Raw genomic sequence first — 14,261 nt, 5'->3', positions numbered from 1 at the left:
TGGTTCTACCATCTGTCAAATAAAGATGTTTGAGAAGATATTATTTCAGAACACTTTTTACTCCAGTCTCTAATTACAAGATTTTTTTTTTCTTTTTTCTTTTTTGTACATCATGGGGCTTGAACTCTGAAGCCCGGTGCTGTCCCTCAGCTCTTCAGCTCAAGGCAAGCAAGCACTCTACCATTTGAGCCACAGTGTCACTTCTGGTTTTCTGGTGGTTAACTGGAGATACAAGTCTCATGGACTTTTCTGCCTGGACTGGTTTTGAACTACAATCTTCAGATCTCAACCTCCTGAGTAGCTAGGATTAAAGGCGTGAGCCACCAGGGCTCAGCCACAAGATTTTTTTTAACAAATCTTCATATAACTTTATGACTTCTATTTTTCAAAATAGTTTATCTGTCTATAGTTCATCTCTGAAACAAATTTTTTTTTATTTTTCCCTACATTAGTGCATTGTGCAGACCCATATAATTAAGGTTATATTACCATATGAGTCTCTGCTTCCATATGTTGATGTTTTGTTTCATTATTTTGAACTGTGTGTTCCAAACTGAAATCTTTTATTAGAAGGCAGTGTTGATTTGGTTGAGATTTTCATTTTCTCATAGAACAGTTGTTGATATGCTACTCCTGAGCCAAAGGCAAATTTTGACATCCTGGCCTATCATTTCAGATGTATTTTAAATGTTACAAAAATCGCTGCCATATTTTGTTGAAATATAGTATCATATTTGCCATCTCTGCTTTGCTTTTTCCTCTAACATAAATCATTCTTCTGCTTTGAGATGATTCTATACACATATTTGGCAACTGCTCTCAACTGCCATAGAGCTTATATTCTACATCATAAGGATTTCTCTGTGAAGGAAATGTGCCAACTATCAACACTGATTGCCTCTAGTTATTGTTATGCTGGTTGACATTCTTCCTACTTCTTCCATATTCTCTGAATTCAAATAGTTGTTAAAACATAAGAATGTGTTATGTTTTATAACTAGAAAGACATAAAAAGCATTGCATTTGGGGCTCAACAATTGTCTATTATTGAAAGTTGGAGTCCTCTTTGTTGAGATAAATATATTATAAAGTGAAATATTAGAGCCAGATGTCAGTGGCTCATACCTGTAAACCCAGCCACTCATGAGAGTGAGTTCCCGGGATCCCAGTAGGAAGCCAGCCCAGGCAGGAGAGTCTGTGAGACTCTTACCAACAATTAGCTACCAAAAAGCCAGAAATGGAACTGTGGCTCAAACTGGTAGAGCACAAAAACTCAGGGACAGCCCCAAACTCTGAGTTCAAGCCCCGGGACCAGCACTTAAAGTAAACACATAAATATTAGAAATTATATAGTTCTCCATGTACTTAGAGGAAAGGTAGACAAAATGCAACTCTATGACTTGTTTTTCCTTTGGAAGAGTAGGAAATGAAAACATACTAGACATGAGCTACTCTTGCTCATAGTCCAACTGCCACCAAGTTTTAAAGAACTTGGAAAGTTGAAAAATTACTCTGTCTGCTGTTAGTCATTAGGATTGATGGAGCAATGGCTGAGAAAAATCCTCTTGCTTAAGAAGTTTCTAGATGAGGGAAAGGAATGATAGAGCATTTGTTAGGGAATCAGCTGATATACAAGCAGAGTTGAAAAATAGATCCTCTCCATTTCCATAATGTTAGTGAAGTTGAATTCCTGCCAAAGTACTTGAGTAAAAAAGAAATGCTAAGTAAGTTAAGCTTCCTCATATGGATAGCCATTAAAGAGACAGATGAACACTACTTGTGTCCCTACATATACATTTTATAACATTAGGATACTATTAACAGTAAAAAAAATTACAAGTACAGATGAGTTTAAGGATTAATACTGAATTTCATCTCTCTCAACATTTCAATTCCAAGGAATAGTTTTTTAAAAAACCATAATCATTAAAAATGAGTGAGTGCTGTTCCTGGGAAAACATTTAATGTCTTCTCTGATGTTATGCAATTTGTTACTGAGAGTTTTTAAAAAATGATCAGTTTTCCCTATATATAGGAATACTGAGGTCCCAATAAAAGTTATTTGAAATAGCTCCTGACAATTCAAGATTAAAAATGTATGTCCAATCTGGACACCAGTGGCTCACACCTATAATTCTAGCTGCTCAGGAGGGTGAGATGTGAGTGTCCAAGTTTGGAACCACCTAGGCACACAAGACTAGAAGATTTTTATCTCCAAATAACCAGCAAAAAGCCAGAAGTGGAGCCGTGGCTCAAGTACTAAAGCACCAGCCTTGAGCAAAATGCTAATGGGCAATGCTTAGGGCAGTGCTAATGGGCAGTTCAAGCTGTCCTACTAGCACACACACACACATGCGTGCGCGCACATGCACACACACATATACACACACGAAATATATAGAAGGATGTCTGAAGGTCATATGCAAAGTGCTATGGCATTTTTATGAGGAATATTGGCACTCTCAGGTTCTATAACCTTAGGGATCCTGGAACAGACTCCTGTAGCTACCAAGGGAGGCCTGGCCCCATTTCTTCCTCCCAATACCAGAAGAGCCCGAAGATGGTGCTATGAATGTAGTGGGTCTCCATTCCTCCATGTGAAATTCAGACATGAAGAGAGGAAAACCAGGCCTTGGACAAAGATAAAGAGAAAGTCATCTCAGAGGAGGTAGGATTTTCAAATAGCGATGATCAAGTTGAAGCTAGCTAAAAAGTGCTTGAAAGCATAAGGATCCTGAGTTCCATGAACATGGAAGTGAGTGAAATTTGAGTTCGCAATTCTAATGTGGAGAGAAGTTACCTAGAGTAATGTAGAGAACACTATTGCCAGTGCTGTTTAAAAAAACCCTCATTTTTATTTTATCCGCAATAAACAAATCAGAATTCTATCCCTATGCCTGGGAACCAATAAATTTCTACTAAGGATTTTGGTGTTTGGATTGCATTCTTTTCTTTTTTTAATTTAATTTAATTTTATTTGTGAACATACTGTACAGAGGGGTTACAATTGCATGGGCAGGATAATGCATACATTTCTTACCAAGCACTGCAGCCTCCTCCTTTGTTTACCCTTCACATCACTTCCCAGCCTCCCCCCTCCCCCCCAATCCCCATCCTTCTCCTTCCCCCCTTCCCCCCCCCCCCCGCACCGACATTGTAAAGCTCATTTTGGACATGACAACTTGTACTTCTCATTGTTGCAACAGGTCCACCTGTATCCTTAAACAACTGGTTTTTCCCCATCTCCTCAACAAGTTATACTGACATCAAATATAGTGAAAGCAGGGGTTATACTATGGGGGAGGGACATACAAAGCAACAAAGAGATAATCTTATAGATGCATTAGAAACACATGCATGAAAGAAAAAACCATTAAAATATATATCTAAGGGTTCATTTTCCTGACATCACATTATCTGACCTTTTCTGCTTGACTCATACATATACTAGATATTGCAAATAAGGGAAACCATGGGACCTATGTTTCTTTGGGCCTGCTTACTTCACTTAATATAATTTTTTCCAAGTTTTTCCATTTCCTAACAAATGGGGCAATGCCATTCTTTCTGATGGAGGCATAGAATTCCATTGTGTATATATACCACATTTTCTTGATCCATTCATCTACTGAGGGGCATCTGGGTTGGTTCCATATCTTAGCTATGGTAAATAATGCTGCAATAAACATAGTTGTGCTGGTAGGTTTAGTGTGGTCTTGTTTGTAAACATTTGGGTAAATGCCCAAAAGTGGGATTGCTGGGTCATAGGGGAGTTCTATGTGAAGTTTTTTGAGGAACCTCCATACTGCTTTCCAAAGTGGTTGAACAAGTTTACATTCCCACCAACAATGAAGTAAGGTTCCTTTCTGTCCACATCCCCTCCAGCATCTGTTGTTGTTAGAGTTCTTGATTTTTGCCATTCTAACTGGGGTGAGGTGATATCTCAATGTTGTTTTGATTTGCATTTCTTTTATGGCTAGGGATGTTGAACATTTCTTCATGTGTCTATTGGCCATCCTTCTTTCTTCTTCAGAGAAGTTTCTCTTTAAGTCTTTCGCCCACTTATTTATTGGGCAGTTGTTTCTTTGCAGATTTGTTGTTGGGAGGTTTAATTTTTTGAGTTCCAAGTATATTTTAGATATGAGACCCTTGTCCGTTGTATGGCTAGTAAAGATCTTCTCCCAATCCGTAGGCTTTCTATTGATCTTGCTAGCTATGTCATTTGCCCTACAGAAGCTCTGCAACTTTATGCAATCCCATTTGTCCAACCTTTCTTTGATTTGTTGTGTTTCCGGGTCTCTATTCAGAAAATTTCGGCCTGAGCCAAGGAGACCTAGGGTTTCTCCTATTCCATCCTGTAATGTTTTCAGAGTGTCTGCTTTGAGTTCAAGGTCTTTGATCCATTTGGAGTTGATTCTGGTGCAGGGTGATATATAAGGATCTACCTTTAGTTTTCTACATGTAGTTAACCAATTTTGCCAGCACCATTTACTGAAGAGGCTGTCTTTCTTCCATTCTATTGTTTTAGCTCCCTTATCGAAGATTAGATGGCTATAGCTCTGTAGGTTCATTTCTGGGTTTTTAATTCTATTCCATTGGTCCTGAGGTCTGTTCTTATGCCAATACCAAGCTGTTTTGATTACTATGGCTTTATAGTAGAGTTTGAAATTTGGTATTGATATTCCTCCAGCAGTATTCTTTCCGTTGAGGAGCGTTTTTGCTATTCGGGGTCTTTTATTGTTCCATATGAATTTTTGGATTGCCTCTTCTATTTCCTTGAAGAATGAGGTTGGAATTTTGATAGGTATTTCATTGAATTTGTAGATAGCCTTGGGAAGTATTGCCATTTTCACGATGTTAATCTTTCCAATCCAGGAGCATGGGAGGTTTTGCCATTTTTTAATGGATTGCATTCTCAGTTGTGCAAGAATAATCCTCTCTTCACCCCATGGCATGTGTAAAATGGAACAAAATAAAACAAAAATAAGGAAACATACATTTTAGAAGACACATATGAAAAAAAATTCTTCAAAAGAAGTTGAAATTTTGTGCCATAAATTGAAGGTCAGACTTGAAATCTTAGTGTTTATGGTTTCAAAACTAATTTGGTCTATTTTATTAAATTATGCAAACCAGAGAAGGTCTTGGGGGACAAAATAAAGCCCTTGTGAAAAGTATCACATACCTGAACTCACATTCATAATTCAAACTTTCTGAGTGCTACACTTTTCAAACAATCCATCATTTTAATTGGAATTCTGAAGTTATAATGAACTATTAGTTTCTGAGAGAAAGAAAAAGAAAAGCAGATATTCAATCCTTGAATGTTAAGGTTGGCAGCTAATAATTTTTCAAACTTTAATAAATTCCACAAGTATAAAAACAGCTCTATTGGCCTTTGTCCTACATATACTAAGTCATCATTATACTTTTATGGTTAGAACTGGTTAATTATTATCTAAATTAGTGAACAATCAATGTAAGGGCTTTGAATCCTACCGCTAATATAAAAAGTCTTTCATTTAATATTTGATTCTGAGAGGTCTTATCTTCTGCTTTAGGTATTTTCATTTTGTTCTGTGGGCAGATATAGAGCTTCTTAACCTCATGTGTGTTTTAGAGAAGATAGGAAAGACACTGGCCACCATCTGAGAGATTCTCGCGGTAAACTGAAAGGACAGATGAAGACTTAGGTTAATAGATGGAAAATATAGATGCCTTTCTAAAGAAAATAAGTTAATTGAATTAGGAGAAGAGAAGGACTCTGGGCTATTCCTGGACCAATAAGAGGAGTATTGATGCCTTTCATGAAAACATAGAACTCATAAATATGGGGCCAAGGCATGAAGAAACAGTGATTTAGTCAATCAGAATGTAGAAATAAACACTATGAAATCTCAGGGAGGATTAAAATACTGATTGGTGGAGGATTAAAATACTGATTGGTGGGGTTCATGGGATTAATACAATTTTTGCAACAAACTGAGATAGAACAGCTGAATTATGGTACAAAAGTAATGGAAAATACAACAAACAGCTGTCACCTCAACACACATATACTATGGAATATGATCCACTTATTTAGGCTTCCCATTTTACTGAGGATAACAGGCATGTACCACCATCACCAGCTTGAGTCGTAGACTTGCAGACTTATTTGCCCAGACTGGCCTGGAACTGATACTCCTGATGTTATAACCTCATAAGTAGCTATTGTGACCAGCATGCATCAATCTATTGGTGTTGCATGTACTCAGGGCCACATGTTCTAGCCCAGCCTGGGGCTATATATGAGTTCCAAAGCAATCTTGACTACAATAGTGATATCCAACAACAAAAAAGGGTCAAAGGTAGGAATGAAAGAGATCCTCTTTCTTTGTCTTTCAACCCTGCATATCCAATTTGTATCTGTGACCTATTTGTGTTTTCTTATCATACTAGCATCTTTAAAAATGTGTTCTTCATGATCAATCTTGGTTTTAATTTCTTAATTCAGACAGACCTTGTCCATGTCTGTCCTATGCCATTGTAGCATCTCACCATCCCACATGGTAGCCACTATCTTAGCGCCACAACACCAGAGTGATCATCTAAAGCATTTGTCTGCTTATCTCTTATTCTCACTGAAGAGCTTTGAAACCAGTTCTTTCCTCTTGGAGTCAGTCTGGATTCCTACTAAAAGAACCTATATATGTAGATATAGTGGAGTATTATCAACAAAAAAAAGGAAAGTAGATAGAGCTGGCGATAATCATATCAAGTGGAATAACCCAAAAAAAATATACAAAGAAAGTACATCTATAGTTGAATCATCCAAAGGTAGAGCTATTCTCACAATAAAATATTTTGTTGAGTATGATATTTGTTTATGTTGTCATAGTCTCCAAAGATTGAGTAATTTAGTATGCAAATGAGAAAAAATGATTGAGCCTTTCTAGTGTAATTTTTAATTATCCTATGTTTGAAAATGACATGATTAGACAATGCTCAAAGTTTTCCTTCTGATCTGGTAAACAATTATGGAATAATTGAAGTGACTAGAAATGTTCTAATCAATGTTTCAAGTGGCTGGAAAAAAATCATTTATTGTATGATAGTTTCGTGAAGTATATTCACCTTCTGCTCACTGCCATTGACTGGAGATTTAATGAAACTTGAAAGGGATTCACTGTTGTCATTCATTTATTCTATTAACAATCTAGGCATTTATAAAAGTAGCTGCCATGCTAGCATGGTTATACTTCCATTTTCTAATATGGCATCTCCTACTCTAACCCTTTCATAACTCAGAAGACAGAATGTTAGAAGAAAGATCATGCATGAAGCCAATTGTAAGCCTTAGATTTTATGCCACAATTTTCTCCCAGACACAACAGATCAAGAGTCAGTGTACAGAATAAGGGAGTTAGTGTACAACCTGTCCCAGAGTATTTTCATTGAGACATAGAAGATTATGTAGAATAAGATCTGCCACAAGGTAACTCAAGATGGTAATTTGCAGTGGAACCCTAATACGATGGTTGCAATTTAATTAATGTGCCATGCTGAAATTATTCTTAACTTGCTGTTATTACACACATAAATCAGGAAGTCTTCTTACACTTTAAGTCTTTCTACTGAAAAATTAATCTATTTTTGACATGCATCTGAACTCAGCTTACCTAAGGCAGTGTCATGTTTGTCAACAAAATATGAAAACTAATTAAATTACAACTTTTCTGCAATAAAATGAGCCTACTTATTATCTTTGTTAACTCACAAATGTAGGGGGGAAAGTAAAACATGGTCATTATGAAGTGCTTACATCTCACTGTTTATAAGCAATCCTTTTCTCACATGAGCACAAGGAGAATGTCTTTTTTCATCGGATTTTTTTTTTTTTTTTGGTTAGTCATGGGGCTTGAACTCTGGGCTTGGGCGCTGTCCTTATGCTCTTCAGCTCAAGGCAAGCGCTCCACCGCTTGAGCCACAACACCACTTCTGGATTTCTAGTGGTTTATTGGAGATAAGAATCTCATGGACTTTCCTGCCCAGGCTGGCTTTGAACCGTGATGCTCAGATCTCAGCCTCCTGAGTAGCTAGGATTACAGACTTGAGCCACTGATGCCAGGCTCATTGGAATTTTTTAAACTCATTGTTACTCGCAGCAGTTTAGAATCAGCTAAGAACTTTTTTTTTCAGCAGCTAACCACAGTACCTCACACCTATTGTCTTAGCCTCCATCTCAGAAGACTGAGATCCAGAAGACTGCAATTTGAAGTCAGCCCAGGTACAAAAGTCCATGAGCTCCATCTCCAGTTAACCCACAAAAAAGCTAGTCTGGAGGAGTGGCTGAGGTGGTAGAATACCATTTATTAGCAAGCAAAATGCTGAGTGAAGCCTGGGGTTCAAGCCTTGACACTGGCATACAAACTTACTAAACATTCCTTTCAAAACAAATGGCTACAAATTCTACACTATCCAATCACTAAACCTTTTTTTTAGGTGTTTTCTTTCAGAAGTGGACTAAGATCATGAAAATAAAGCCTAGGAAGATAAAACAAAGAGTGAAAACAGTATTGTCATTGGCTTAAAGACTCATAAAAGACCTGTCTCAATGGTAACCTGTGACTTTGATTAGCCAAAAGTTCTAATTTCAAGTCCATGATCACAATTTCTTTCTCAGTTTTAAAGTATCTCATAAGCTATTGTAGGAAGATAACACCAACTCAGCACTAGCTGTTTCATATCAAACCTGACCTGGTAAGAACTACATTGGGTCACGCAAGAATGAGTTTAAAGAGAAAGAAAGTTTCACAGAGGCCCAAATAGGAAGTCAGCATCCATTCATGCTGTTCTGGGAGCAGTTGAAGCCCATACTTTGCTCTCATGTAAACTACAATTCTTGTAGTTCAGGGAAGCAGGGACCCCAATACCCAGTGCACCGGTGCCAGTGGGATCCTGAGCAGAGAGGTCTTCCTGTAAGCCAGAGACACTCAAACATGCAAAGAGAATACTTTCCCCAGTGGTGACTGTGGGTGGCATGAAAAAGTAGGACAATTTCTGTCTTTAATTAAGAGTATCAATGATGCCAAGAGTATCAATGATGCCAAATGGAAACTCAGTTTCCTGAGGTGAGGGACAGACCTAGTTTCTTTAGCAAATGCACTGAAATCAGAATTTCTGTAGCTAATGGTTGTCATTCATTGATTACAATCAAAAACACTAAAACAAACAAATACTCAGAGGATCAGGACAAAAATTAATTGAATATTCAATGTACTTATGTGAAAATGAACCAGGTAAATTGAGGTGGGGTTGAGAGCACTAGGAGAGAATGAGAAAGGTAATATTGACCAAGATACATTACATTCAGGAACTACATTGAAATGAAAACTCTTTGTATAACTACTTAAAGATAATAAAAATATAATTTAACAGAAATTCAAAAGGTTATTCTTTGAGAACACAAGCCAAATTGATAAACTTCTGAAATTAATCAGGTATTTAAAAAACCATGCACAATGGCTCACAACTATAATTACATTTATGCAGGAGATAGAGATCAGGAGGATCATGGTTCAAATCTAGCCTGTGTAAAAAACTCTAGTACAAGCTCATCTCAGCAACAAAGCCCCATATATATATATATATATATATATATATATATATATATATATTTACATATATGACAATATTTCATACATGGCATATTATAAATAATTTAAAAGGCATATTATAAATAATTGTATGCCAAGATATTTGAATACAAGTGATATTAACAAATTCACACAAAGTTAAGAAAGTTGAGTCAAATAAAAAATGTGAAGGGCTCCAACACTTTCAGATATAGTCAACTGGAACATTTCAGCACAGGTAATTCACAGTGGAAAAATAATTCAGTATCCAACCTCACATAGCACATCAGATTAATTCCAGATGGATGGCGTCAGAGAAGCCCAGAGGCCTCTCTGAACCGTTCTGAGCAGAGCCAGGCAACTGGGACTCTCCCAGGCACACAGCTCAGTGAGATAGAAAAGAAGAAAAGCTATAGAGATTGTTGAGGTGCTGGTTTTTGGATCAATCAAAGGGAGACTCTATTTTTCAGCTGTTTCTTTTAGATTAAATAAACTAGTCAACTACCATCCTGAGTGTGCCTAATATAAAAACAAAATTTACAAGGTAAGTGTCTCCATTAATAAATAGCATCCCCCCCCATCATTAGACATTGAAGAAAATACAAGAATATCAACCACAGAGAGAGCTGTAGGTGTAGGAAGCAGAGAACAAACCTGATTGATCCAGAAGCAAAAAGTGGCCATTGGGGCACCAAGAGGAAGGAGAAGGGAGCTGGGATCATGTCAACATTGTAGCTAAGGGGAGAAGCTTTTCCCTCAATGGGAGGATACAGTCCAAGATAATGAAATCAACCATCTAGTTGATTTTCTGAAACTTTGCAACCAGACTAATACATTACACATTCAATTCTATAGAAGGGCTAGAACAAAGAACCCAAAATAAATATAAATACACAGAGAGCTGGAAACTCTTATTGGATTTGTATTATTCCCAATTTGCCAATAATGGAGATAAAAGATTTAGGTTTTCTTAATTCCTTAACAGGACATTAAATACTCAGATGAAATATAAATTCCTAGTTAACTTTTTTAATATTAAAAAACTTTGCTCTAGAGCCTTGATTAATTATAAAACATCACTTTCATTAAGTACAGAATTCTCTCTGGTTTGTCTTTGTCTGTGTGAATATATTAAACATTTAATTATTTGCACAATGTTCCTGGCCTTCTTATGATTCTCTTTATCATGGCGTGTCTCTGCATAGAGGGCTCTTTTCTACTTTGTGTAATATCTCTGTGGGATGAGGATGGAAGAAAAGAGAGAAAAAATGGAATTCTGTATCCTTTGTCCTATTTTACCCATCTATACCACTCTCCAGTTTGAAAAACCAGACTTTTGTCTTCAATGTGAATGGTAAGATGAAACAAAAATAACATCACTCTGCTTAAGTGGCTTATTAAAATAAGTTTTTATGGAATTGACTCTAACAATTATGATCCACTTTGTCAAGGGACATAGGTACTTAACAAAAGTTATATGATGGATGGTTTAGACATTGCCTGTAGGCTTACATTCTGCTTGGATTCTGGGACCACAGACATCTGCGTCGTATTTGACCTCCCTTTCCTCACCCATAGTGGTCACTTGCTCCATTGGGTCCATTTCAGTCTTCCTAAAAAGTCACAGTGCAAAACCTGATGTGGGGAAAATGATAGCAAATAGTGTTTTCCAGAAATCACTATGCTGCATACAAAGTCTCTAATTTTTTTGCCAGTCCTGGGGCTTGAACTCAGAGTCTAGGCACTGTCTCTGAGCTTCTTTTGTTCAAGGCTAGCACTCTACCACTTGAGCCACAGCACCAATTCTGGCTTTTTTTGTTTATGTGGTACTGAGGAATGGAACCCAGGGCTTCATGCATGCTAGGTAAGCACTCTACCACTCAGCCACATTCCCAGCTCCAAGTCTGTATATTTTTTTTCAACCAAGTCTGTATATTTTTTTCAACTATTAATTATAAAAAAGGAATCTCACTTGAAGATATTATACCCTGAAAGCTGTTCATTATAAATCAGAGCAACTAGAACAAATGTATTTCTATATAATGAAGGCTACGTCTTCAGTCCTTTACCTTTAGATTATTATTGTTTTAAGCAGAGTTTGTGCTTTGTACCAGGGCAGCTTCAAACCATGGCTCTCCAGCCTCCTGAATATCTGGGATTATAGGCATTAATCCTCTTAGACCATTCCTGGCCAAACAACAAACTGTTAATGTCTGGTATGTCAGTATAAAACAATATAATAACCCCTTTCTTTCCCTCTAGGGAATGAAACCACAGCTGGAAGGCTGGGGGTTGAAGTTAACACGTAGGTTTTAAAAATGGGGGGAGCAGATGACTGCTCCACCCCTCCCCCCACAACAACAGCAGAGCTGTGGTGGCAGTAGCTCTGACAATGTCAGCTTCTGGTCCATTACATAGATCGGTAGATTATTGATGAATGAGACCTTCTATCTTTTAGATAATGACTCTATGTTTAACAGATTTACTGTTTCAAATGAATAAAACCAACCATATTTCACTCCATGATAACAGGTGTTACACAATTGACAGCACAACAAGGCTCTAAAATTAATTCTAATCTAGACCTTCAAACTTTGAACTTCTATTGATTGGTAACAGCGTGGAGACAGATAATTCCAACTCAAACATCACCAAGGACATAAGAACAGTTTCCAGAATCCATTTGACATCACATCACCTTGTTCTGCCATGTTCTCCCTAAGAAAATTATTTATAAACCATTATCAAACAACTGATAAGCCTTGATTATATCAACGCTAAAAAAAGTAAGTTTCATGGAAAGTACAACATGAAGGAAAATACACTTGGCATCTATGCTTTCCTTTTTATTCTCCTATCAGCTGTTTATTGGTTTGAAAGGAACTTTAAAACTTAAAAATATTAAAACATATGAACAAATAAAAATGAAACCGAGAAGATGTGGCAACACTACCTCTGAATATGATTTGCTTGATTACAGAGATGATGTCATCGGGTTCCTGCTCAGTTGACATTTCCCATCTGCTCTGGGAAATATGTAATAATTTGTACAGCTGATTTGAGCTCTCTACCCCACAAAGCAAAGTCACCACACTTTCTGGTGAATGAAGCACTTTTTCCAGAAACTGACATTTCTTTGGAGTTAGGTCTTTAAGCAGGCGATTTGATATTATCAAAAGTTTACATTTGTAAGAATTTAAACTTAGCAATTCCCGAGGCCTAAGAGAAAAAGTCTCTAAGGGATACAGTAGGATTGCTTCTTGTTTTACCACATGTAGAAATATTTCCCTCAGGTAGAAAGCCCATTCCTCCACATCGTCTTCATGTATCACTAAGATGTCTTTTGTTGTTTCTAGAAAAAAAGAGAGAGAGAAATAAGCCTGTATTTGACATGCCAACAGCAGGCAGTGTTATTACTTCTCTAAAATTTTAATATGCCTTTGAAGCAATATATGAATTTGCTTATACCAGAGACCAATAATAGCAACTATTTGATCCTTGTCATAATCAGAAAAGATAAAAAGTCATCATTAAGATATAATATAGTTCAAGCTGTATGTGTCTCCTCTGTATACAGTATAAAATGTAAATTTACTATGGTATATAGAAGCAAATTAACTCAATTAAGGAAAGTAGCATAAGGAAGTTTCCAAATGTCAGCTGACAGAGTTCTAGCAGACACAGCCAGATATAGCTGGTGGATGGAGCATTTTTGGAAAGAGGCTCATAGGAAGTAAGTAAAACAATTACAATATTATCACATATACAGAAACCTGAGAAAATTGTGCTAATAACTGAAGTCTGATGATTCAGATACATTTTAATTAAAGATAGCGATATTACAGCATTTTGCACATAACATTTAAAATTTGAGTGCACATTACTCGAGACAAAAAAAAAACAAAAGGAAACCAAAAGTTATATAAGAAAGTGGATTGGTACATTATTTGGATCCCTACTATAAATGTATACGTATCATAATACTGTAAAGACAAATGACTATTTTAACTGCGAAGAGAATATGCTAAATGAACTGAGGAATCTAAGTCTTGCCTAATGTGAGTAAAGATGGAAGACAGCAGCATTTAAATGTAAATCCAGAATTAACAGTACTGATTTATCATGACATGAGGCAGTATATCATACCTGTAAATGTATATATCGAAATACATTTAAATTAAAACGTGGATAGATAATAAATAGTAGTATTAATATGCAACAGAACAAAAAAGATAATTTTGGAAGAACGTTGGTCCTGCATAGTGTGTGTGCGTGCGCATATATGTGTGTGTGTGTGTGCACGTGTGTGTGTGCACGCACATGTGTGTGTGTGTGTGTGTGTGTGTGCTGGGTCTTGAACCCAAGGCCTTTGCACTCGCACTTGCTTCTCATTTTCAAGGCTGGTGCTCTTCCAACTGAGCTCTCTTGCACCTTCAGAATTGTGGTTCTTATGGTTCTCACCATGAGAACTGCTGAGTATCTTATAGACAGTTATCATTGTTCTCTATGGAAAAAAATGTAATGGTATTCACAATTGAAATAACAGAACAATAGCCAGCCAATAATTATTAGCAGAACTAGTCCACCAGTGTGAGAATGCAGTATGCAAGACAAGAAGTAGAGAGAAGCTAATGATGTGTGTAT

The 14,261-nt window shown here is 36.8% G+C and overlaps 1 protein-coding gene across 3 annotated transcripts in view; it reads right to left on the bottom strand.

Moving 5' to 3' along the window:
* The window catches only part of Bank1 (B cell scaffold protein with ankyrin repeats 1), a 171,159-nt gene that overhangs the window by 140,318 nt on the left and 16,580 nt on the right, over positions 1-14,261 (bottom strand). For 2 of the 3 annotated variants that reach the window (XM_070022344.1, XM_070022345.1), the window contains exon 2: positions 12,571-12,969. In XM_070022344.1, coding sequence (XP_069878445.1) covers positions 12,571-12,969 — 399 coding nt within the window. The remainder of the gene's footprint in view (positions 1-12,570; positions 12,970-14,261) is intronic. The other variant, XM_070022346.1, reaches the window with a different exon arrangement.

This window comes from Dipodomys merriami, unplaced genomic scaffold, assembly GCF_024711535.1.
Source record: "Dipodomys merriami isolate MVZ:Mamm:240054 unplaced genomic scaffold, mDipMer1.0.p SCAF_15, whole genome shotgun sequence".
NCBI classification, from domain to species: Eukaryota; Metazoa; Chordata; class Mammalia; order Rodentia; family Heteromyidae; genus Dipodomys; species Dipodomys merriami.
This window is presented reverse-complemented; position numbering and strand designations above follow the sequence as displayed.